Source organism: Salmo salar, chromosome 07 (assembly GCF_965601325.2).
Source record: "Salmo salar chromosome 07, fSalSal1, whole genome shotgun sequence".
NCBI lineage: Eukaryota > Metazoa > Chordata > Actinopteri > Salmoniformes > Salmonidae > Salmo > Salmo salar.
The window spans coordinates 63371213-63397186 of record NC_138297.1 but is presented as its reverse complement, the minus strand read 5'-3'; the positions used below and the strand labels follow the sequence as shown (position 1 = coordinate 63397186).

The 25974-nt window shown below is 45.2% G+C and overlaps 1 protein-coding gene across 1 annotated transcript in view; it reads left to right on the top strand.

Annotated features, from left to right (window-relative positions):
- Positions 1-23539, top strand: part of LOC106609732 (contactin-1) — a 32707-nt gene extending 9168 nt beyond the window's left edge. The window contains exons 2-23 of the mRNA XM_082977862.1: positions 970-1081; positions 2694-2729; positions 2942-3068; positions 3410-3591; positions 3896-3991; positions 5471-5677; positions 6314-6413; positions 6674-6858; positions 7049-7173; positions 12278-12395; positions 12795-12945; positions 13806-13933; positions 14190-14362; positions 14517-14808; positions 15040-15189; positions 15297-15367; positions 15765-16017; positions 20082-20203; positions 21364-21553; positions 21653-21774; positions 22004-22160; positions 22429-23539. Coding sequence (XP_082833988.1) covers positions 1027-1081; positions 2694-2729; positions 2942-3068; positions 3410-3591; positions 3896-3991; positions 5471-5677; positions 6314-6413; positions 6674-6858; positions 7049-7173; positions 12278-12395; positions 12795-12945; positions 13806-13933; positions 14190-14362; positions 14517-14808; positions 15040-15189; positions 15297-15367; positions 15765-16017; positions 20082-20203; positions 21364-21553; positions 21653-21774; positions 22004-22160; positions 22429-22511 — 3123 coding nt within the window. The 5' untranslated portion in view covers positions 970-1026 and the 3' untranslated portion in view covers positions 22512-23539. The remainder of the gene's footprint in view (positions 1-969; positions 1082-2693; positions 2730-2941; positions 3069-3409; positions 3592-3895; positions 3992-5470; positions 5678-6313; positions 6414-6673; positions 6859-7048; positions 7174-12277; positions 12396-12794; positions 12946-13805; positions 13934-14189; positions 14363-14516; positions 14809-15039; positions 15190-15296; positions 15368-15764; positions 16018-20081; positions 20204-21363; positions 21554-21652; positions 21775-22003; positions 22161-22428) is intronic.
- The last annotated feature ends 2435 nt before the right edge of the window (positions 23540-25974 follow it).

Sequence of the window (25974 nt, the reverse complement as noted above, 5' to 3'; positions counted from 1 at the left end):
TTTTTAATTTTATTAGATACAACTCAGGTTCAAGTTTATTTCATTCAGCAAAGAAGATAAACAATAATTGTATTTCCTCTCTAGGTGATGTCATTTCTCTCTCTCCTCTCTAGCTGATGTCATTTCCTCTCTCCTCTCTAGCTGATGTCATTTCTCTCTCTCCTCTCTAGCTGATGTCATTTCTCTCTCTCCTCTCTAGCTGATGTCATTTCTCTCTCTCCTCTCTAGCTGATGTCATTTCTCTCTCTATTCTCTCCAGCTGTTGTAATTTCTCTCTCTATTCTCTCTAGCTGATGTCATTTCTCTTTCTATCCTCTCTAGCTGTTGTAATTTCTCTCTCTATTCTCTCTAGCTGATGTCATTTCCTCTCTATCCTCTCTAGCTGATGTCATTTCCTCTCTATCCTCTCTAGCTGATGAGATTTCCTCTCTCTCCTCTCTAGCTGATGTCATTTCTCTCTCTCCTCTCTAGCTGATGTCATTTCTCTCTCTCCTCTCTAGCTGATGTCATTTCTCTCTCTCCTCTCTAGCTGATGTCATTTCCTCTCTCTCCTCTCTAGCTGATGTCATTTCTCTCTCTCCTCTCTAGCTGATGTCATTTCTCTCTCTCCTCTCTAGCTGTTGTAATTTCTCTCTCTCCTCTCTAGCTGATGTCATTTCCTCTCTCTCCTCTCTAGCTGATGTCATTTCCTCTCTCTCCTCTCTAGCTGATGTCATTTCTCTCTCTCCTCTCTAGCTGATGTAATTTCCTCTCTCTCCTCTCTAGCTGATGTCATTTCCTCTCTATCCTCTCTAGCTGATGTCATTTCTCTCTCTCCTCTCTAGCTGTTGTAATTTCTCTCTCTCCTCTCTAGCTGATGTCATTTCTCTCTCTCCTCTCTAGCTGATGTCATTTCTCTCTCTCCTCTCTAGCTGATGTCATTTCTCTCTCTCCTCTCTAGCTGATGTCATTTCTCTCTCTCTTCTCTAGCTCATGTCCTGTCCGTTACAGACCTCTGTCGGTCTGTGTGTCAGTCAGTAGACAGTCATGGCAGTCACAGCCCTGGTCCTGCTCGTTCTCTCCTCCTCACTGTCACACACTGGTGAGTAGCTCTCAACAGACTGCTTCTGTCTTCTATACATGTCTTAGAATGAACTACATTAGACATCATATGAGAAGGACTACTGTTTTTACTAAGTCCAAGTTGCTCTGTTCCACCTCATGTGTGACTGGAACATTGTGATACAGTTTAATCCAAGTTGCTCTGTTCCTCCTCATGTGTGACTGGAACATTGTGATACAGTTTAATCCATGTTGCTCTGTTCCTCCTCATGTGTGACTGGAACATTGTGATAGAGTTTAATCCATATTGCTCTGTTCCTCCTCATGTGTGACTGGAACATTGTGATAGAGTTTAATCCAAGTTGCTCTGTTCCACCTCATGTGTGACTGGAACATTGTGATACAGTTTAATCCATGTTGCTCTGTTCCTCCTCATGTGTGACTGGAACATTGTGATAGAGTTTAATCCATGTTGCTCTGTTCCTCCTCATGTGTGACTGGAACATTGTGATAGAGTTTAATCCATGTTGCTCTGTTCCACCTCATGTGTGACTGGAACATTGTGATACAGTTTAATCCAAGTTGCTCTGTTCCACCTCATGTGTGACTGGAACATTGTGATACAGTTTAATCCATGTTGCTCTGTTCCTCCTCATGTGTGACTGGAACATTGTGATAGAGTTTAATCCATGTTGCTCTGTTCCTCCTCATGTGTGACTGGAACATTGTGATAGAGTTTAATCCATGTTGCTCTGTTCCACCTCATGTGTGACTGGAACATTGTGATACAGTTTAATCCAAGTTGCTCTGTTCCACCTCATGTGTGACTGGAACATTGTGATACAGTTTAATCCATGTTGCTCTGTTCCTCCTCATGTGTGACTGGAACATTGTGATAGAGTTTAATCCATGTTGCTCTGTTCCACCTCATGTGTGACTGGAACATTGTGATACAGTTTAATCCAAGTTGCTCTGTTCCACCTCATGTGTGACTGGAACATTGTGATACAGTTTAATCCATGTTGCTCTGTTCCTCCTCATGTGTGACTGGAACATTGTGATAGAGTTTAATCCATGTTGCTCTGTTCCACCTCATGTGTGACTGGAACATTGTGATACAGTTTAATCCAAGTTGCTCTGTTCCACCTCATGTGTGACTGGAACATTGTGATACAGTTTAATCCATGTTGCTCTGTTCCTCCTCATGTGTGACTGGAACATTGTGATAGAGTTTAATCCATGTTGCTCTGTTCCACCTCATGTGTGACTGGAACATTGTGATACAGTTTAATCCAAGTTGCTCTGTTCCACCTCATGTGTGACTGGAACATTGTGATACAGTTTAATCCAAGTTGCTCTGTTCCACCTCATGTGTGACTGGAACATTGTGATACAGTTTAATCCATGTTGCTCTGTTCCTCCTCATGTGTGACTGGAACATTGTGATAGAGTTTAATCCATGTTGCTCTGTTCCACCTCATGTGTGACTGGAACATTGTGATACAGTTTAATCCAAGTTGCTCTGTTCCTCCTCATGTGTGACTGGAACATTGTGATAGAGTTTAATCCATGTTGCTCTGTTTAAGTTTAAGCCATGTTCTAGCCATGAGAAACTAAACAAAGTGTCCTTTATTTCTCCCGTCATTTTGCAGTGGCAGTCTTGTTTGGTGAGCCCAGGATCTTTGGAGGTAAGTGGAGTCTGGTTTTGATTGTCATGACCATTTACTCTGTAAAAGCTTGTAATGCACTGACGTACAGCATTAACTCCTAAACGCTGAATCGCAGTAAAATGGGTCTGGTTTCATGTGTGTTTATCGACCATTCACAGTCATTAAAGTTATATTGACATAATGTTGCTGTAATGTTGTTGTAACATCACTGTGATGTTGTGTCCTGTCAGATGATGCTACGGGCTACGGTCCAATATTTGAAGAGGAGCCTCTGGATATCGTCTACACAAAGGAGTCACCTGACAGACATATCTCCATGAACTGTAGAGCACGGGCCAACCCTGCACCCACATACAGGTAACCCCACACACACACACACACACACACGCGTGCACACGCACACACACACGCACACACACACACACACACACACACACACACCCAAATCAACCCGTACAATACATTAAGGTAACACACATTACGTCACATATCATTGGAAAACCAAAGTTAACAGGAATTTAAGAACATTTTAAAGATCTACTGCCATGTAGTCACAGACATTCACAAGGTGTTTTGAATGACTTTGATTGGTTCTAGAGTCGTACAACTTTCAGAGGACATGGAGAGGAATGACTCATTCCAATTTATACAAAAACATCAATTTCTGGGTAAAAAGGGAGATCCATATTTCCCCCCAGATGGAGGCGTGATAACTGGGAGATCAAGCTGATGGAGCTGCCTAATGAACACTACAGTCTGGTGGGAGGGAACCTCATCATAAACAACCCTGAAGAGAAGAAACATGCAGGGACCTACGTCTGTGTTGCCAAGAACATTTACGGCACCGTCATCAGCAAGGAGGCCAAGGTCAAGTTTGGATGTGAGTATTGTCGCGAGCCATGACCAAATTTCATGTTGAGAGAGACTAGTACTGGATGTGAGTTAAACTGGTTGACTCTGGTCAACAGGTTCTATTTCTCTCTCACAGTAGATGTGCTTATTCACATCCCCATGGTTTCTGAAACTGAATTGACTAACAAACACAGGAAGTATTATGTCGTGTGTGTAGTCCCTATGTCATTGTTTCTGTCTGTGGTATACAGCTGTGTTGTCTGTGGACACCTGGAATCATAACTATATGCTAGAGTTAAACTGACCATTGCATTATCTTTCTCTGTCTCCAGACCTGGAGGAGTTCCCAGATGAAGAGAGGGACCCTGTGACCGTGAAGGAGGGCCAGGGGGCCGTGCTGCTCTGTGCTCCTCCCAAGCGATGGCCAAGTTAGTGCCTCAGACTTACTAGAATACACATGATGGCCAAGTTAGTACCTCAGACATACTAGAATACACATGATGGCCAAGTTAGTACCTCAGACTTACTAGAGTACACATGATGGCCAAGTTAGTACCTCAGACTTACTAGAGTACACATGATGGCCAAGTTAGTACCTCAGACTTACTAGAGTACACATGATGGCCAAGTTAGTACCTCAGACTTACTAGAATACACATGATGGCCAAGTTAGTACCTCAGACTTACTAGAATACACATGATGGCCAAGTTAGTGCCTCAGACTTACTAGAATACACATGATGGCCAAGTTAGTACCTCAGACTTACTAGAATACACATGATGGCCAAGTTAGTACCTCAGACTTACTAGAATACACATGATGGCCAAGTTAGTGCCTCAGACTTACTAGAATACACATGATGGCCAAGTTAGTACCTCAGACTTACTAGAATACACATGATGGCCAAGTTAGTACCTCAGACTTACTAGAATACACATGATGGCCAAGTTAGTACCTCAGACTTACTAGAATACACATGATGGCCAAGTTAGTGCCTCAGACTTACTAGAATACACATGATGGCCAAGTTAGTACCTCAGACTTACTAGATCACTCAAACTAACAGTCATACTTGTCTTTTCCTACTAGCCCTGACTCTGCTGATTGCTACTTTATTGAAGAAAAATGTACTTACTATGACTGTGATATGTGGTTGACCCACCTAGCTATCTTAAAGGCCCAGTGCATTCAAAAACATGATTTTGCTGTGTTTTATACATGTTTCCACACTATGAGGTTGGAATAATACTGTGAAATGTTCTGCCAATAACAGCAAATTTTCAGTTTTCATCTCCCCGCTCAGACCACTCCCAGACAGTCCTAGAAAAAGTATTGCTTGAGAAATTGCTTTTTGCTAAAACATATTTTAATTGAAAACAATCACAGTAAGGTACTTAATTGTTATCCAGAAATGATTTGATAGTGAGATAAAAATGGCTACATTGGACCTTTAAGATCAATGCACTATCTTCAAGTGGCTCTGGATAATAGCATCTGTTAAAGGACTCAAATTTAAAGGTAAACATTCGGACTTGTAATCTATTCAGTGCTGAATCATAGAACTTCATGAAGAAAGAGCTGTTCAGAACACCGTTGTTCACAGTACCTCAGAGTTACACAGTACACAAAAATAAACCAATTGATTGGTTGATTGATTGACATCTGAGTTTGATATTCATCCCAGCAACTGTAGGAAAATCTTGTCAGACCTTTGAAAGAAATCCAATACTGTATGGTTGTGAATGACGTGTTTGAAGAAAGAGCTGTTCAGAACACCGTTGTTCACAGTACCTCAGAATTACACAATACACAAACTAAACCCCCATAGAGACTCAGAGGTGATTCCGGTGAAACCGACCACCACATTCTTACTATTTGTGTTTTTTGTTCTTCCCATGTATCCCAGCTGAGGTGACGTTCCGTTGGATATACAACGAGTTTCCGGTCTTCCTCCACCCGGATAAGCGTCACTTCGTCTCTCAGAGCACCGGGAATCTGTACATCTCTAAGGTGGAGGCGTCAGACGCAGGGAACTACTCCTGCTATGTGTTCAACCCACAGATTGGCAAGGGAGTCTACTCCAAGTTCATCACTCTTATATCTACAGAAGAGAGTGAGTAGCCTATAGCTGTGATACCTATATAGTACACTAGTTTATAGCTGTGTTACCTATATAGTGCCTTATAGCTGTGTTACCTATATAGTACACTAGTTTATAGCTGTGTTACCTATAGTATATAGTACTAGTTTATAGCTGTGTTACCTACAGTATATAGTACACTAGTTTATAGCTGTGTTACCTACAGTATATATGCTAGTTTATAGCTGTGTTACCTATACAGTGTACTAGTTTATAGCTGTGTTACCTATATTGTACACTAGTTTATAGCTGTGTTACCTACAGTATATAGTACACTCGTTTATAGCTGTGTTACCTATATAATGCACTACTTTTGACCATTGTCTTTGCTTTGTCTTCAGCTCCGGGTAGATGTTACGCCTAGGCTCAGATCTAGGATCAGTGTAAACCCTCCCCAAAATCTAAGATGTTTCTTTAGATGGAAAGACAAAACTGACCTTAGATCAGTGTCTAGGTAGAAGTGCATCCTAGCCACAGATCTGGGATCATGTTACACTGCGAAATCTATCCCAAGACATTAGGCTGGGAAAAAAACACAAAAACTGACCATAGATCAATGTCTTTTGGGCAACTCCATAGTGTTGACCTATGACCCTTTCATCCCCACAGCCCCAGAGAAGAGGTACAAGGCCGACCTCGTAGTGAAGTTCCCTGACACCACAGCTATGCTCAACTACAACGTCACACTGGAGTGCTTCGCTCTGGGAAAGTGAGTCAGAATATGGAAATGACAGATATTTAGCTACTGATCAAACAAACACCAAGACTTTGGGGACTTTTGTTCACTTGTCAAACTGTAACTAGAGAAGATGGCATCCATTTGCTTATACATATTTTGTGAAACAGTTATGTATGCCTTATAAAGGGCTTATGGAGGATTCATTAAGCCTTCATAAGACACAAGGCCTGCCATTTGGGACATAACCGTGCTTAGATAGTTCCTTCTTCTCTTGTTGTCTTTGCATCCAGTCCGGCCCCTCATATCGTCTGGAGGAAGATAGGTGCTACCGACCTGCCTGCTAGCGCTCAGGTCAGCATGTCTGGAGCGCTGCTCCACCTCTACAACGTCCAGTATGAAGACTCAGCAGGGTACGAGTGTGAGGCCATCAACCAGAAATGGCAGGACTGGCATCAGGCATGGCTCTATGTAGAGGGTAAGATACCAAACTCCATCTCTACAATAACAGATCTGATATACAGTACATAGCACTGGCTTATAGCACTTTACATTACAATGTTAGTACCACTAACACTAAGATATGATTTACTGTAAACCACAACATATACATGCTTTCATTGTAGTATGTATGTGTTTCAACATTTAAATGATGTTTTGATTGACAGCTGCTCCTGAGTGGGCTGTGACCATCAACAACACCCAGAAGGACATAGGGTCAGAACACACCATGTCCTGTGTAGCTAACGGGAAGCCTGTCCCATACATCCGATGGCTCAAGGATGGATACTCGGTAAAGATGCCTGTCCTCTCCCTGCTGGCTGTCATTCTTTAACCTCTCTGGGGTATGTGGGACGTGACCGTCCCACCTGCGGGACACACTATTCAACAGCCAGTGAAATAGCAGGGCACCAAATTCAAAACAACAAAAATCTCATAATTCAAATTTCTCAAACATACAACTATTATATCCCATTTTAAAGATACACTCCTCCTTAATCCAACCACATTGTCCGATTTCAAAAAGGCTTTACGGCGAAAGCATAGCATTAGATTATGTTAGCACATCACCTTGACAAGAAAAACCACACAGCCATTTTCCAAGCAAGGAGAGGTGTCATAAAAAACAGAAATACAGCTAAAATGAAGCACTAACCTTTGATGATCTTCATCAGATGGCACTCATTGTCACAGTTGTCGTCGGTGAAGGAGGACCAAAACGCAGCAGGTAAGTGCAGGCTCATCTTGACGTTTATTTATTTTCAAAATGAATACCAAAATAACAAAACACTAGAACGAACGAACAACAACAACAACAACAACAACAACAACAACAACAACAACAACAACAACAACAAACAGTCTGGCAAAGCATAAGGCTCAACACAGAACAATCCAAAGACAATCTCCCACCATTAGACAAACAAACACACCCAACTAATATAGGACTTCCAATCAAAGGCAACACCACACAGCTGCCTTCAATTGGAAGTCCACCCCAATTAACCAAACATAGACATACAACTAACTAGATAACACATAGAAATACATAAACACAGACCATAAACCAAAAACCCGGAAATACTAAATCAAACACCCTATTTTCCAAAACACCACCCCGAACCACATAAAACAAATACCCTCTGCCACGTCCTGACCAAACTACAATACCAATTGACCTTATACTGGCCAGGACGTGACAGTACCCCCCCTTAAAGGTGCTAACCCCGGAAGCACCTTAACAAAAATAACCCCAAGCAACACCAAAAAAGAAAAATTCCCCCCTACTAAAGGGAGGGAAGGGAGGGTGGCTGCCGTCAACGACGGCACTGTGCTACACCCCCCCTCCCCAACCCACCTATCTCTGGAGGTGGCTCCGGCTCTGGCCGTTCCAGGCTGTCGGGGCAGTCTGGCGGCTCGGGACAGTCTGGGCAGTCTGGCGGCTCGGGACAGTCTGGGCAGTCTGGCGGCTCGGGACAGTCTGGGCAGTCTGGCGGCTCGGGACAGTCTGGGCAGTCTGGCGGCTCGGGACAGTCTGGGCAGTCTGGCGGCTCGGGGCAGTCTGGGCAGTCTGGCGGCTCGGGGCAGTCTGGGCAGTCTGGCGGCTCGGGGCAGTCTGGGCAGTCTGGCGGTTCGGGGCAGTCTGGGCAGTCTGGTGGTTCGGGGCAGTCTGGGCAGTCTGGCGGTTCAGGGCAGTCTGGCGGTTCAGGGCAGTCTGGCGGTTCAGGGCAGTCTGGCGGTTCAGGGCAGTCTGGCCACTCCGGCAGTTCAGGGCAGTCTGGCCACTCTGGCAGTTCAGGGCAGTCTGGCCACTCCGGCAGTTCAGGGCAGTTTTGCCACTCCGGCAGTTCAGGGCAGTCTGGCCACTCCGGCAGTTCAGCGCAGTCTGGCCACTCCGGCAGTTCAGGGCAGTCTGGCCACTCCGGCAGTTCAGCGCAGTCTGGACACTCCGGCAGTTCAGCGCAGTCTGGCCACTCCGGCAGTTCAGGGCAGTCTGGCCACTCCGGCAGTTCAGCGCAGTCTGGCCACTCCGGCGACTGTTGACTGGCGGGCAGCTCTGACGACTGTTGACTGGCGGGCAGCTCTGACGACTGTTGACTGGCGGGCAGCTCTGATGACGACTGTTGACTGGCGGGCAGCTCTGATGACGACTGTTGACTGGCGGGCAGCTCTGATGACGACTGTTTACTGGCGAGGCTGGGTTTACGCACTTGAAGCCTGGTGCGTGGTGCTGGTACTGGGCTTACCAGATTTTGAACACGCACCTCCAGGCTAGTGCGGGGAGCGGGAACAGGACGAGTCGGACTGGGTTGACGCACTTCCGGGTTCGCACGAGAGACAGGAGCTGGAAACCCAGGGCTATGGAGGCGCACAGTCGGTCTTGATCTTACCTCCTGCACAACCCGTCTTGGCTGGATGGAACTAGTAGCCCTGTACGAGCGGGGTGCTGGTACAGGGCAGACTGGGCTGTGCAGGGGCCTGATGGTAGCCGTGCGTAGAGTGGGAGTTGGGTAGCCTGGTCCTCGGAGGCGTACCGGCGACCAGATGTGCTGCGCAGGCATCCTCCTACCAGGCTGGATGCCCGCTCTAGCACGGCACCTGCGAGGGGCTGGAACAACGCGTGCGTATGGGTGAGATGGGTGAGATGTTTCGCTGAGGAGCGCACTATGGCGCACTCCACCCCACACGCTCCTCCATATAACCACGGGTAGCTGGCTTCCGGCTCTTCCTATGCCTAGCCAAACTACCCGTGTGCCCCCCCCAAAAAAATTCTTGGGGGTGCCTCTCGTGCTTCACCCTCAGCGCGTCCAAGGCCTCGTACCTCCGCCTCTCTGCCTTGGCTGCCTCAATTTCCCACTGCGGGCGGCGATAATCCCCAGCCTGGTGCCAAGGTCCGGCCCCGTCCAGCACTTCCTCCCAGGTCCACTTCTCCCACCAGTCCAACTCGAAATTCCTCTGCTCCTTCCTCTGCTGCTTGGTCCTGGAATGGTGGGTGATTCTGTCACAGTTGTCGTCGGTGAAGGAGGACCAAAACGCAGCAGGTAAGTGCAGGCTCATCTTGACGTTTATTTATTTTCAAAATGAATACCAAAATAACAAAACACTAGAACGAACGAACAACAACAACAACAACAACAACAACAACAACAACAACAACAACAACAACAACAAACAGTCTGGCAAAGCATAAGGCTCAACACAGAACAATCCAAAGACAATCTCCCACCATTAGACAAACAAACACACCCAACTAATATAGGACTTCCAATCAAAGGCAACACCACACAGCTGCCTTCAATTGGAAGTTCACCCCAATTAACCAAACATAGACATACAACTAACTAGATAACACATAGAAATACATAAACACAGACCATAAACCAAAAACCCGGAAATACTAAATCAAACACCCTATTTTCCAAAACACCACCCCGAACCACATAAAACAAATACCCTCTGCCACGTCCTGACCAAACTACAATACCAATTGACCTTATACTGGCCAGGACGTGACACTCACTTCATGTTACACAATACATTTATGTTTTGCTCGATAAAGTTCATATTTATATCCAAAAACCCATTTTACATTGGCCCGTAATGTTCAGAAATGTTTTTCCTCCAAAAACTTCCGGTGAATGAGCACATCAATTTATAGAAATACTCATCATAAACGTTGATAAAATATTAAACTGTTATTCAAAGAATTATAGATAAATATCTCCTTAATGCAACCGCTGTGACAGATTTCATGAAAGCTTCACAGGGAAAGCACACTTTGCAATAATCTGAGTACAGCGCTCAGAAAACAACATCAGGCAATACAGATACCCGCCATTTTGGAGTCATCTAAAATCATAAATAGCATTATAAATATTCACTTACCTTTGATGATCTTCATCAGAATGCACTCCCAGGAATCCCAGGTCTACAATAAATGTTGTTTTGTTCAATAAAGTCCATCATTTATGTCCAAATACTTCCTTTTTGTTAGAGCGTTCAGTAAGCTACCTCAAATGTAGGAAGCGCGACGAAGATTTCACGATGAAAAGTCAAAAAAAGTTATATTTACATTTGTAGAAACATGTCAAACGATGTATAGCATCAATCTTTAGGGCCTTTTTAACATAAATCTTCCATAATATTCCAACCGGACGATTCCAATGTCTTCAAAAATGTAATGGAACACAGCTACCTCTCAAGTCAGTGCGCGCCACTGAACTCATGTCATTCTCTCAGTCATCTGACTCTTGTTCTCTCTCTGTTCACTGTAGAAGCCTGAAACAACGTTCTAAAGACTGTTGACATTAGGAAGTGCAAAATGAACCCTAAGTCACTACAACTCTCAGATTTCCAACTTCCTGGTTGGATTTTTCTCAGGTTTTTGCCTGCCATATGTGTTCTGTTATACTCACAGACATCATTCAAACAGTTTTAGAAACTTCAGAGTGTTTTCCATCCAAATCTACTAATAATATGCATATCCTACCTTCTGAGCCTGAGTAGCAGGCAGTTTAATTTGGGCACGCCTTTCATCCGGACGTCAAAATACCGCCCCCTACCCTAGAGAAGTTAAAGGGATACTTCATGTTGGACAGATGATCACAACATTTTTAAAGGGATACATGTATCTACTTCCCCACAGTCAGATGAACTTGTGGATACCATTTGTATGTCTCTGTGTTCAGTATGAAGGAAGCTAGAGGTAGTTTTGCGAGCCAATTCTAACTAGCGTTAGCGCAATGACTGGACGTCTATGGGTCTCTGCTGGCATGCTTTTGTGGTAGGTGTTTTAATTAACACCTACCACAATTAATTTACATCTGTTGTGTAGATCCACTGTATAAGGATAGTGAAATAAGATGGACCTGATCTCAATTCAATAGGAAAGATTGGCACCATCTTATCTAGTACTAATTCAATAGGAAAGATGGGCACCATCTTATCTAGTACTAATTCAATAGGAAAGATGGGCACCATCTTATCTAGTACTAATTCAATAGGAAAGATGGGCACCATCTTATCTAGTACTAATTCAATAGGAAAGATTGGCACCATCTTATCTAGTACTAATTCAATAGGAAAGATTGGCACCATCTTATCTAGTACTAATTCAATAGGAAAGATGGGCACCATCTTATCTAGTACTAATTCAATAGGAAAGATGGGCACCATCTTATCTAGTACTAATTCAATAGGAAAGATGGGCACCATCTTATCTAGTACTAATTCAATAGGAAAGATTGGCACCATCTTATCTAGTACTAATTCAATAGGAAAGATTGGCACCATCTTATCTAGTACTAATTCAATAGGAAAGATTGGCACCATCTTATCTAGTACTAATTCAATAGGAAAGATGGGCACCATCTTATCTAGTACTAATTCTTTCCCAGTATGGTAAAGGTGAGCTGAAGTTCTCCAGTCTGACGTTTGAAGACTCTGGGATGTACCAGTGTATCGCTGAGAACTACTGGGGTATCATCTACGCCAGCGCTGAGCTACGTGTCATTGGTGAGTGTATAACACAAACTACCTGTGATTGGTTAGTCCGTAACACAAACTACGTGTGATTGGTTAGTCCGTAACACAAACTACGTGTGATTGGTTAGTCCGTAACACAAACTACGTGTGATTGGTTAGTCCATAACACAAATTACGTGTGATTGGTTAGTCCGTAACACAAACTACATGTGATTGGTTAGTCTGTGCCCTGAACTGCACCTGATTGGTTCGTCTTTGAAAACCAATATGTATCATTAACGAGCACACCACTACCGTGTTTCTCGTTTTGATTCTGGGAATATAAAAAACGACATAGTCATCAACTATAGCAACTACAAAGTTGTCAGTTATACACACAGTCTTCAATGATAGATAATTACATCCAATCACTTCCCTACCCCATCCCAGCTTGTGCCCCGACATTTGAGTTGAACCCAGTGAAGAAGTATCTTCTAGGAGCTAACAACGGCCGTGTGGTCATAGAGTGTAAACCCAGAGCTGCCCCCAGACCCAGGTTCACCTGGACCAAGGGAAAAGAAGTGCTCTTCAACAACTCACGGTAAATAAGGACATCTTTGTGGGATTTTTTTTTTTTTTATGTAAAAGCACTACAAATACAAATGGTTGGTTGGTTGGTTGGTTGATTGATTGATTGAGTGATTTATTGATTGGTTGGTTGATTGATTGATTGATTGATTTGTTGGTTGGTTGGTTGGTTGGTTGGTTGATTGAGTGATTGATTGATTGGTTGGCTGATTGATTGATTGATTGATTGGTTGGCTGATTGATTGATTGATTTGTTGGTTGGTTGGTTGGTTGGTGATTGATTGATTGATTGATTTGTTGGTTGGTTGGTTGATTGATTGATTGATTGAGTGATTTATTGATTGGTTGGTTGATTGATTGATTGAGTGATTTATTGATTGGTTGGTTGATTGATTGATTGATTTGTTGGTTGGTTGGTTGGTTGGTTGGTTGATTGAGTGATTGATTGATTGGTTGGCTGATTGATTGATTGATTTGTTGGTTGGTTGGTGATTGATTGATTGATTGATTTGTTGGTTGGTTGGTTGGTTGGTTGGTGATTGATTGATTGATTTGTTGGTTGGTTGGTGATTGATTGATTGATTGATTTGTTGGTTGGTTGGTTGGTTGGTGATTGATTGATTGATTTGTTGGTTGGTTGGTGATTGATTGATTAATTTGTTGGTTGGTTGGTTGGTTGGTGATTGATTGATTGATTTGTTGGTTGGTTGGTTGGTTGGTGATTGATTGATTGATTGATTTGTTGGTTGGTTGGTTGATTGGTTGGTTGACATCTGAGTTTGTTATTCATCCCGGCAACTGTAGGAGAATCTTGTCAAACCTAAAAATCCAATACTGTATGGTTGTGAATGACGTGTTTCCTTCCCTCCATAGTATCTCCATAATGTTTGATGGGAGTCTGGAGATCCTGAACGCCACCAGGAATGATGAGGGGGTGTACACCTGCTTAGCTGAGAATGACAGAGGGAAGGCCAACAGCACAGGGACTCTCACCATCACAGGTATAACTCTCCATACAGCTTTACACAGCTGTCTAAAATGTGCCCTAATATTGATCTACCTTGAATGTTCATGTGTAGTTATTGGGTACGTTGGGGACAGTCAACCATATGTTTTTTGATCCCATTCTGATTCTGTATTGACATGAGTACTGTCCTTTAAAGCTGGGTCTGTGTACAGCCAGCATAATGTTGCACAGTGTGAGTCAACAGTCTTCTCCACTGTGTGTGTGTGTGTGTTGGTGTGTGTGTGACACAGAGGCGACACAGATCACAGTAGCCCCAGAGGACACTCAGGTGATGGTAGGAGAGGAGGTGCATCTGCAGTGCCAGGCCTCCTTTGACCCCAGTCTGGACATCACCTTCATCTGGTCTCTGGATTTCAGGGTCATCAACTTCTACCTAGAGTGGAAGCACTATGAACGCATCATGGTAGGAGGGATAGCACAAACCAGCAGGGTTGGGGGTCAATCCCATATCAATTCAATATATTCAGGAAGTACACTGAAATTCCAATTCTCTCACCTGTTTCTCAGGTGATGTGCCAATGTGTGAAGTGTTTAACCCTGTCTCTCTGTCCATCCAGGATCGTGAGGACAGTGGAGAGCTGAAGATAATGAATGTCCAGTTAAGACACGAGGGACGCTACACCTGTACAGCCCAGACTGTCGTGGACAACGTCACCGCGTCAGCGGACCTCAAGGTCAAAGGTCTTCCTGCTCCTCCCGGTGGGGTGAGGGTTGAGGAGATCAGGGACACCTCGGTGAAGTTGGTGTGGAACCGAGGGGCCGACCATGGCAGCCCCATCCTTGGGTACACCATCCAGACCAGGGACTTCTACGCACTAACTGAAGTGGACTGGAAGGACGCATCCACCTGTAAGTACAGGAGTATACCACCAGAGGGCGGAATTACTCTACCGCTGACAGCAACAACATGAAAACAGTTGCCTTTAATGCTGAACATACTTCTCTCTCTCTCTCTCTCTCTCTCTCTCTCTCTTTATCTTTCCTGTGCCTCCCTTTCTCTCTCTCTATCCCTCCTTTCCTTCCCCCTCTCGCTCTCTGTCTTTCTCTCTCTCTCTTTCTCTCTCTCTATCTCTCTCTCAGCCCCTACGGCCCTGGATGGCATGTCAGTGATGGCTGATGTTGTGGACCTGTACCCCTGGATGGAGTATGAGTTCAGGGTCTATGCTACTAATGAGTTTGGAGACGGGGAGGCCAGCATCCCTTCATTGAAGATCAAAACCTGGGACGCAGGTAGGGACCAGCCTGGGGCACTAACATGTTGTTGCAAAGAAATGTGTGCGTTTGTGTATGAGTGTCTAATAACACCTGTTGGAAACCCACTCCACTGTGTCTCTCAGTGCCTGTGGTGGCCCCGACCAACGTTGGAGGCTACGGGGGTAAAGATGGAGAGTTGGTCATCACATGGACAGTAGGTGTCTGAGTTTCTCTCTTCCCTCTGACACATTTCAAACCTTCTAACCATATTCTGATCCAGTGTTCTTCAGTCCTGGTTGTGCAGAACTACACGGTCCGCAGGCTTTTGCTCCAGTTAGTAACCCACCCGATCCAATTAATCAATATTTTTTTATTTGTTTTAGTACAACTCTTGTTTTAGTTTCTGTTCTGATGTGCAATGTGCTTTTTGTCTAAATACACTCACCTGTATTTTGCCATAATGTTTCATACAAAATCTACCTAAAGTTACTAATGTGGTTTTTCTTTGAGCAGCTTTTAATCAAAATGTTGGTCAGTTTGGTATGTTGTGGGTCTTGATGATTAGGTAAATAACAAGGATGTGATCTTCCTCTGTCATCTTCCATCCATAGCCCGTACAGCCACAGTACTTCTACGGTAAGAAGTTTGGCTACGTTGTGGCCTTCAAACCTCATGATGATGTTGACTGGTGGTATGAGACCATATCAGACCCAGAGACACGACGCTACGTCCATCGAGACGCCTCTTTCAGGGTCAAGTCGAACGACTTCCAGGTCAGGGAGTTCCAGGTGAAGGTGAAGACGTTTAACTCCAAAGGAGATGGACCCTACAGCCTGTCGACCACTATCTACTACCCACGAGATGGTGAGGATCATACTAACCCCTAACCCCACGAGATGGTGAGGGTCATATTAACCCCTAACCCCATGAGATGGTGAGGATCATATTAACCCCTAACCCCACGAGATGGTGAGGGTCATATTAACCCCTAACCCCATGAGATGGTGAGGATCATATTAACCCCTAACCCCACGAGATGGTGAGGGTCATATTAACCCCTAACCCCATGAGATGGTGAGGGTCATACTAACCCCTAACCCCATGAGATGGTGAGGGTCATATTAACCCCTAACCCCATGAGATGGTGAGGGTCATACTAACCCCTAACCCCATGAGATGGTGAGGGTCATATTAACCCCTAACCCCATGAGATGGTGAGGGTCATACTAACCCCTAACCCCACGAGATGGTGAGGGTCATATTAACCCCTAACCCCATGAGATGGTGAGGGTCATACTAACCCCTAACCCCATGAGATGGTGAGGGTCATACCAACCCCTAACCCCATGAGATGGTGAGGGTCATATTAACCCCTAACCCCATGAGATGGTGAGGGTCATATTAACCCCTAACCCCATGAGATGGTGAGGATCATACTAACCCCTAACCCCATGAGATGGTGAGGGTCATATTAACCCCTAACCCCATGGGATGGTGAGGGTCATACCAACCCCTAACCCCATGAGATGGTGAGGGTCATATTAACCCCTAACCCTACGAGATGGTGAGGGTCATATTAACCCCTAACCCCATGAGATGGTGAGGATCATACTAACCCCTAACCCCATGAGATGGTGAGGATCATACTAACCCCTAACCCCATGAGATGGTGAGGGTCATATTAACCCCTAACCCCATGAGATGGTGAGGATCATACTAACCCCTAACCCCATGAGATGGTGAGGGTCATACTAACCCCTAACCCCAGGAGATGGTGAGGGTCATATTAACCCCTAACCCCATGAGATGGTGAGGGTCATATTAACCCCTAACCCCATGAGATAGTGAGGGTCATACCAACCCCTAACCCCATGAGATGGTGAGGGTCATATTAACCCCTAACCCCATGAGATGGTGAGGGTCATACCAACCCCTAACCCCATGAGATGGTGAGGGTCATATTAACCCCTAACCCCATGAGATGGTGAGGGTCATACTAACCCCTAACCCCATGAGATGGTGAGGATCATACTAACCCCTAACCACATGAGATGGTGAGGGTCATATTAACCCCTAACCCCATGAGATGGTGAGGGTCATATTAACCCCTAACCCCACGAGATGGTGAGGGTCATATTAACCCCTAACCCCTAACCCCACAAGACAGTGAGGATCATACCAACCCCTAACCCCACGAGATGGTGAGGGTCATATTAACCCCTAACCCCATGAGATGGTGAGGGTCATATTAACCCCTAACCCCACGAGATTGTGAGGGTCATATTAACCCCTAACCCCTAACCCCACAAGACAGTGAGGATCATACCAACCCCTAACCCCACGAGATGGTGAGGGTCATATTAACCCCTAACCCCTAACCCCACGAGATGGTGAGGGTCATACTAACCCCTAACCCCATGAGATGGTGAGGGTCATACTAACCCCTAACCCCATGAGATGGTGAGGGTCATACTAACCCCTAACCCCATGAGATGGTGAGGGTCATATTAACCCCTAACCCCACGAGATGGTGAGGGTCATATTAACCCCTAACCCCATGAGATGGTGAGGGTCATATTAACCCCTAACCCCATGAGATGGTGAGGGTCATACTAACCCCTAACCCCATGAGATGGTGAGGGTCATATTAACCCCTAACCCCATGAGATGGTGAGGGTCATATTAACCCCTAACCCCATGAGATGGTGAGGGTCATATTAACCCCTAACCCCATGAGATGGTGAGGGTCATATTAACCCCTAACCCCATGAGATGGTGAGGGTCATATTAACCCCTAACCCTACGAGATGGTGAGGGTCATATTAACCCCTAACCCCATGAGATGGTGAGGGTCATATTAACCCCTAACCCCACGAGATGGTGAGGGTCATATTAACCCCTAACCCCATGAGATGGTGAGGGTCATACTAACCCCTAACCCCATGAGATGGTGAGGGTCATACTAACCCCTATCCCCATGAGATGGTGAGGGTCATATTAACCCCTAACCCCATGAGATGGTGAGGGTCATATTAACCCCTAACCCCACAATATTTTGAGGTTCGTACTAGCTGTATGACCACATCCCGGTTTAACCCTAACCCTAACCTCAACCACAACCCTAACCCTAGCCTCAAACCAGAGAAGAACAGCTGAATCCAGGTGGATAGCCTAACTGAAGACCTTGGCTCCACTTGGTGTGAATGGTAAGGAGTAGTATATAGCCTTGATCATGGGAGTCAGTGAGGCCCAATCAGGAGAGCAGGAGGGGATACCACCACCAGGAGGAAGTAGAATAAAAAACAATGGATTTATTGTCCTGCTTGTCTTTCTTATTTAACGTTCTTATATGAAGCACTTTAACACAGCACGTATTTATGCAGCACTGAATTCCTTAATCCCTTCATCCCTTGGTGTGATTTTTAATTGTGTACTATATTATTTACTTATTTCATTATTTATCTATTAATTTATTGATCCAGTTTGCATGTTTTATTATTTTTAAATTCAACTTGTTCACTCTCAGCACTTAATCAACCCTTCCTCCTGTTGTTGAAGTGTCGTGGGTGACCCCTCTGAGCTCTCGGCCTTTCATGTTCTCTCACCCTCTCCAGATCGGACTGACGTACAACATAGAAACAGGGCAGAAAGTTGCAATAGGCCCTTGCAACCCAAGGTTTCATACCAGCATAAACAGAAACTCTCTTAAATCTAAACACAACCCTAGCCTCAACCCTAAACCTAACCCTCAACCCTAAACCTAACCCTCAACCCTAACCCTAGCCTCAAGCCTAAACCTAACCCTCAACCCTAAACCAAACCCTCAACCCTAGCCTCAACCTCAACCCTAAACCTAACCCTAGCCTCAACCCTAACCCTAGCCTCAACCCTAACCCTAGCCTCAAACCTAACCCTAAACCTAACCCTCAACCCTATACCTAACCCTCAACCCTACACCTAACCCTAGCCTCAACTCTAACCCTAGACTCAAACCTAACCTTAAACCTAACCCTCAACCCTAAACCTAACCCTCAACCCTAAACCTAACCCTCAACCCTATACCTAACCCTCAAACCTACACCTAACCCTAGCCTTAACTCTAACCCTAGACTCAAACCTAACCCTAAACCTAACCCTCAACCCTAAACCTAACCCTAACCCTATCCTCAACTCTAACCCTAGCCTCAAACCTAACCCTAAATCTAACCCTAGCCTCAACCCTAATCCTTGCCTCAAACCTAACCCTAAACCTAATCCTAGCCTCAACCCTAAACCTAACCCTCAACCCTAAACCTAACCCTAGACTCAACCCTAACCCTAGCCTCAAACCTAACCCTAAACCTAACCCTAACCCTAACCCTAGCCTCAACCCTAACCCCAGCCTCAACCCTAACCCCAGCCTCAACCCTAACCCTAGCCTCAAACCTAACCCTAAATCTAACCCTAGCCTCAACCCTAGCCTCAAACCTAACCCTAAACCTAACCCTAGCCTCAATCCTAAACATCACCGGTCTGGAGATGAAAGCCTCCTGGACCATAGGCCAGAGAAGAGCAACTGAATCCAGGTGGATAGCAAAACTTAAGCTCCACTTGGTATGAATGGTAAAGAGTAGGATAAAGCATTGACAGTGGGAGTTAGTGAGGGCCTAATTTAGAGAGCAGGAGGGACCACCGATACGAGGAGGAAGTTCAATAAAAAAGAATGTATTTATTTAATCTGGTTTTGACTTTTTTATATTTAAGTTTATTATATCAAGCACTTTAACTTATCACTTATCTTTGGAGCACTTAAACCTAACCCTAGCCTCAACCCTAACCATGGTAAACATGTTCTTTAACCTCTTCTACATGATAGGCAGCCTTTACAAGTTTCTCTCAATCTGATCTACCCCAATCCCCTCTCTCTCTCTCTCTCTCTCTTTTACTAGTCCCCTCTGAGTCTCCTACAGATGTTTACTCCAGGCCTGTCTCGTCCCATGAAGCTCTGGTCTGGTGGATACCAGTCATGGACACTGGTACCGGCCTTCAGCAGTACATAGATGGATACCAGGTCTGTAGCTCTGTAAATCTCCTTCAGCAGTACATAGATGGATACCAGGTCTGTAGCTCTGTAAATCTCCTTCAGCAGTACATAGATGGATACCAGGTCTGTAGCTCTGTAAATCTCCTTCAGCAGTACATAGATGGATACCAGGTCTGTAGCTCTGTAAATCTCCTTCAGCAGTACATAGATGGATACCAGGTCTGTAGCTCTGTAAATCTCCTTCAGCAGTACATAGATGGATACCAGGTCTGTAGCTCTGTAAATCTCCTTCAGCAGTACATAGATGGATACCAGGTCTGTAGCTCTGTAAATCTCCTTCAGCAGTACATAGATGGATACCAGGTCTGTAGCTCTGTAAATCTCCTTCAGCAGTACATAGATGGATACCAGGTCTGTAGCTCTGTAAATCTCCTTCAGCAGTACATAGATGGATACCAGGTCTGTAGCTCTGTAAATCTCCTTCAGCAGAGTACATAGATGGATACCAGGTCTGTAGCTCTGTAAATCTCCTTCAGCAGTACATAGATGGATACCAGGTCTGTAGCTCTGTAAATCTCCTTCAGCAGTACATAGATGGATACCAGGTCTGTAGCTCTGTAAATCTCCTTCAGCAGTACATAGATGGATACCAGGTCTGTAGCTCTGTAAATCTCCTGGATGTCTAGCGATGTCCATGATTTATGGGGAAGGACACATTTTCCTGGTCAGATTACGAATGATGGTCTGGTTAAGTGATCAGGAAAAACACATCTCACTGGGCACAGACGTCAGTTCAACATCTAGTTTTGATTTACATTTGGTTGAGTTGTCAACTAACGTGAATTCAATGTGAAATCAACAACAACAAAAGTATCATGTCATTGGATTTATGTTTAAAGTTGGGTGAGAAAAATACGAAATTCCCTTGATGATATACAATCAGTTGTTTTTGCGTGAAATGACATGGAAACGATATTGATTCAACTGGTTTTTGCCCAGTGGGATGGCCCTTCTCATGAGACTATAACAAATAAAATACCTTGTGTTCAACTGTGGCTTCCTTGCCAGCCTGACGTGAAAGAAGTATAGGTCTCTGTGTGAGGAACTGGTGAACATTTTGATTGGATCACCAGTTTTGGTTCAAATTGATTGACACCTGCTCTGACCAATCCCGGCTTTCTGACCAGGTGAAGTACTGGAGGAAGTATGACGATACAGAGCCGGGAGCCAATCGTATCTTTGTGCCCGCCTCCATGAACCAGACCAGGCTGGAGAACATGCTGCCAGACTCCCACTACCTCATCGAGGTCAGAGCCTACAACGGAGCCGGTGTCGGCCCTCCCAGCGAACACTGCGAGATGTTCACCAAGAGAGCACGTAAGACCAGATGCCAAAACCACACTGACATTCCATATACAGTACATGTCTATTGTAGGTGATCCCATTGAGATTAATATTCTATTCTATTCTTTGCAGCTCCAAGTGTGGCTCCCCAAATGTGGCGTTACATCAGCTACTCTGGCAAGTGGCTCTACGTGTGGTGGCACCACATCCCCTACGACTGGTTTGGCAATGAGTCCTTCCCACTATATTATAAGGTATTTATAGGCATTTTACTTTGTTTCATTTGAATCTTGCAGCAACTGGTGTGATCCAGTTTGAGCCTGTGGAAATAAGTGTCCTCAGAAGATAAGAAATCCTCTATTTTCCTCTCCTCTCCTCTCCTCTCCTCTCCTCTCCTCTCCTCTCCTCTCCTCTCCTCTCCTCTCCTCTCCTCTCCTCTCCTCTGCTCTGCTCTGCTCTGCTCTGCTCTGCTCTACTCTACAGGTGATGTTCAGGAAGACGGGCTATATCACAGGGCCGATCTACATGACGGGCTGGCACTTCATTGACTTCCCCATGCCCCAGGTAGGGGACTACGAGCTGGAGGTCAGAGGTCGCTATGAGGGTGGAGACGGCCCCATCAGGAAGATCAGGCTTCAGGGTAAGTAAGGGATAGATGGGTCTACTGGTTAGTGTCTGGTTGGGGAATTGAAGGACCGTGTCAATTTGTGGGTGAGTCTCAAAAGTATTTTCCTCGATTCATTATTTATTAGATTCCTCTCTCCTCACCTTCTTCTCAAAACGTCAGAGGGAAGGGAGGAGAGCATCAGAGGAAAAGATCTGAGGAGGAAAATACTTTTGAGTGTGTTTGATGTCCAGACAGTGTCTTACACAGTATGCCTTTTACTGTGTTCCCTCCCCTCCTCCAGGTAAGGCGTCTTTCCTGAGACCCACTCTCAGTCTGGCCACCATGCTACTGCTGGCCCTGTGCATCGTGGGATTGGGGATATAGAGACCCAGGACATGTCTGGGTGGACTGTGGGAGGTTTGACAGAATCAACTCTCACATCAACTTCCTATATCTCCTTATGGACTTCCAATCTTTCCTCAACCTCTTACTGTCTGTCTGTCTTCTCACAACAAAACAGAGCACCGTGCCACCATTCAGAAATGACCTGCCTAGCTGTAGAATCTACGAAAGTTACTGTACTGTAAGACATCCAAGAAATCCTTTCTGATTTATTTATTGAACAGGTACTGAAGGAATTGAACGGGTACAAAAGAGGAATAGATTTTCAATATGCCTTATGATGAATCATATTGTACAATCTTCCCAACATATTCTAGACTGAAATGTACAAGACAATGACTGACTGTAATCAACACTATACTGTATGACGTTTGTAATGAGTAAACTGTAAAGGAATGATCAGAATAAGATTGTATGTAGCTCAGACACCAACTACACAGCCCCTTCCTCCCCTTGACTCACCCAGCTGTTTGGATATTTAGTTTCCACACGTTTGCCATTTCAAGACGACACTAGATTAGAAGTAATGTGTGTTTATGTTTGATTGGTATGTTGGAGAATCCTTTTCATTTTTCTGTAATGGTGCTGCTGTGAAAATAGATATTTAGTTTTTGTTCCTTTTCTGTGTCTTTATCTCTTCAGATTCGTACACACACCCTCGGCTCACATGGATATCGCTATAACCGACTCTGCAGAGATTTCTAGCTTTGAATGCTAGTCTTTCTTACACTGTCCTATACCACAGCGTTAATTAGCTTCGTATTCATAAAGAATTGTGTCTTCTAGATGCGCAAGCTAAAGCCATATCGCTTCGACAATGCCCTGGTATTTAGGCTTGTCCCGATTCTTGCACTGACGATGGCAGAATGTTTTAACAGAATAACAACAAGAAATCAGGGTTGAAGAATATTGATGTGCTGCTGTTTATTTTATTATAGTATTTGTTTTCCCTTGCTATGTATACGAGGATCATGCTGTAAACTCATTAAATAGAAGACACATGAACGCTCCAGGATTGTCAGTATCATGTCAGCGTCACTAAATCTGGAGAGGTTTATTTGTTGTATTACTTTCATGATGCCGACAGGGGGCAGCATTCCTTCATTTTACTTTACAGGTTACAGCCACTCATCTATGAAGACCTACTGCCAATCAATGTGAAATCTGCGTCAGTACCTCTCGAGTGGACCTTTAGCAGTCCTTACGGAGCAGTACCTGTGGAGTGGACCTTTAGCAGTCCTTACAGAGCAGTACCTGTGGAGTGGACCTGTAGCAGTCCTTACAGAGCAGTACCTGTGGAGTGGACCTGTAGCAGTCCTTACAGAGCAGTACCTGTGGAGTGGACCTGTAGCAGTCCTTATAGAGCAGTACCTGTGGAGTGGACCTTTAACAGTCCTTATAGAGCAGTACCTGTGGAGTGGACCTGTAGCAGTCCTTACAGAGCAGTACCTGTGGAGTGGACCTGTAGCAGTCCTTATAGAGCAGTACCTGTGGAGTGGACCTTTAGCAGTCCTTACAGAGCAGTACCTGTGGAGTGGACCTTTAACAGTCCTTACAGAGCAGTACCTGTGGAGTGGACCTTTAGCAGTCCTTACAGAGCAGTACCTGTGGAGTGGACCTTTAGCAGTCCTTACAGAGCAGTACCTGTGGAGTGGACCTGTAGCAGTCCTTACAGAGCAGTACCTGTGGAGTGGACCTTTATCAGTCCTTATAGAGCAGTACCTGTGGAGTGGACCTTTAGCAGTCCTTACAGAGCAGTACCTGTGGAGTGGACCTGTAGCAGTCCTTATAGAGCAGTACCTGTGGAGTGGACCTTTATCAGTCCTTATAGAGCAGTACCTGTGGAGTGGACCTTTAGCAGTCCTTACAGAGCAGTACCTGTGGAGTGGACCTGTAGCAGTCCTTATAGAGCAGTACCTGTGGAGTGGACCTGTAGCAGTCCTTACAGAGCAGTACCTGTGGAGTGGACCTTTATCAGTCCTTATAGAGCAGTACCTGTGGAGTGGACCTTTAGCAGTCCTTACAGAGCAGTACCTGTGGAGTGGACCTTTAGCAGTCCTTACAGAGCAGTACCTGTGGAGTGGACCTGTAGCAGTCCTTATAGAGCAGTACCTGTTGAGTGGACCTGTAGCAGTCCTTACAGAGCAGTACCTGTGGAGTGGACCTTTAGCAGTCCTTATAGAGCAGTACCTGTGGAGTGGACCTTTAACAGTCCTTACAGAGCAGTACCTGTGGAGTGGACCTTTAGCAGTCCTTACGGAGCAGTACCTGTGGAGTGGATCTTTAGCAGTCCTTACAGAGCAGTACCTGTGGAGTGGACCTTTAGCAGTCCTTACGGAGCAGTACCTGTGGAGTGGATCTTTAGCAGTCCTTATAGAGCAGTACCTGTGGAGTGGACCTTTAGCAGGCCTTATAGAGCAGTACCTGTGGAGTGGACCTGTAGCAGTCCTTACGGAGCAGTACCTGTGGAGTGGACCTGTAGCAGTCCTTACAGAGCAGTACCTGTGGAGTGGACCTTTAGCAGTCCTTACAGAGCAGTACCTGTGGAGTGGACCTGTAGCAGTCCTTACAGAGCAGTACCTGTGGAGTGGACCTGTAGCAGTCCTTACGGAGCAGTACCTGTGGAGTGGACCTTTAGCAGTCCTTACAGAGCAGTACCTGTGGAGTGGACCTTTAACAGTCCTTACAGAGCAGTACCTGTGGAGTGGACCTTTAGCAGTCCTTATAGAGCAGTACCTGTGGAGTGGACCTGTAGCAGTCCTTACAGAGCAGTACCTGTGGAGTGGACCTTTAACAGTCCTTACAGAGCAGTACCTGTGGAGTGGACCTTTAGCAGTCCTTATAGAGCAGTACCTGTGGAGTGGACCTTTAACAGTCCTTACGGAGCAGTACCTGTGGAGTGGACCTTTAACAGTCCTTACAGAGCAGTACCTGTGGAGTGGACCTTTAGCAGTCCTTACGGAGCAGTACCTGTGGAGTGGACCTTTAACAGTCCTTACAGAGCAGTACCTGTGGAGTGGACCTTTAGCAGTCCTTACAGAGCAGTACCTGTGGAGTGGACCTTTAGCAGTCCTTACAGAGCAGTACCTGTGGAGTGGACCTGTAGCAGTCCTTACAGAGCAGTACCTGTGGAGTGGACCTGTAGCAGTCCTTACAGAGCAGTACCTGTGGAGTGGATCAATCTTACTCTGACTGCTGAGGTAGAGACCTGATTAATATGGTTCTGTTGTTGAGGATAATAACTTGTTCCTCTGAGGTAGAGACCTGATTAATATGGTTCTGTTGTTGAGGACAATAACTTGTTCCTCTGAGGTAGAGACCTGATTAATATGGTTCTGTTGTTGAGGACAATAACTTGTTCCTCTGAGGTAGAGACCTGATTAATATGGTTCTGTTGTTGAGGACAATAACTTGTTCCTCTGAGGTAGAGACCTGATTAATATGG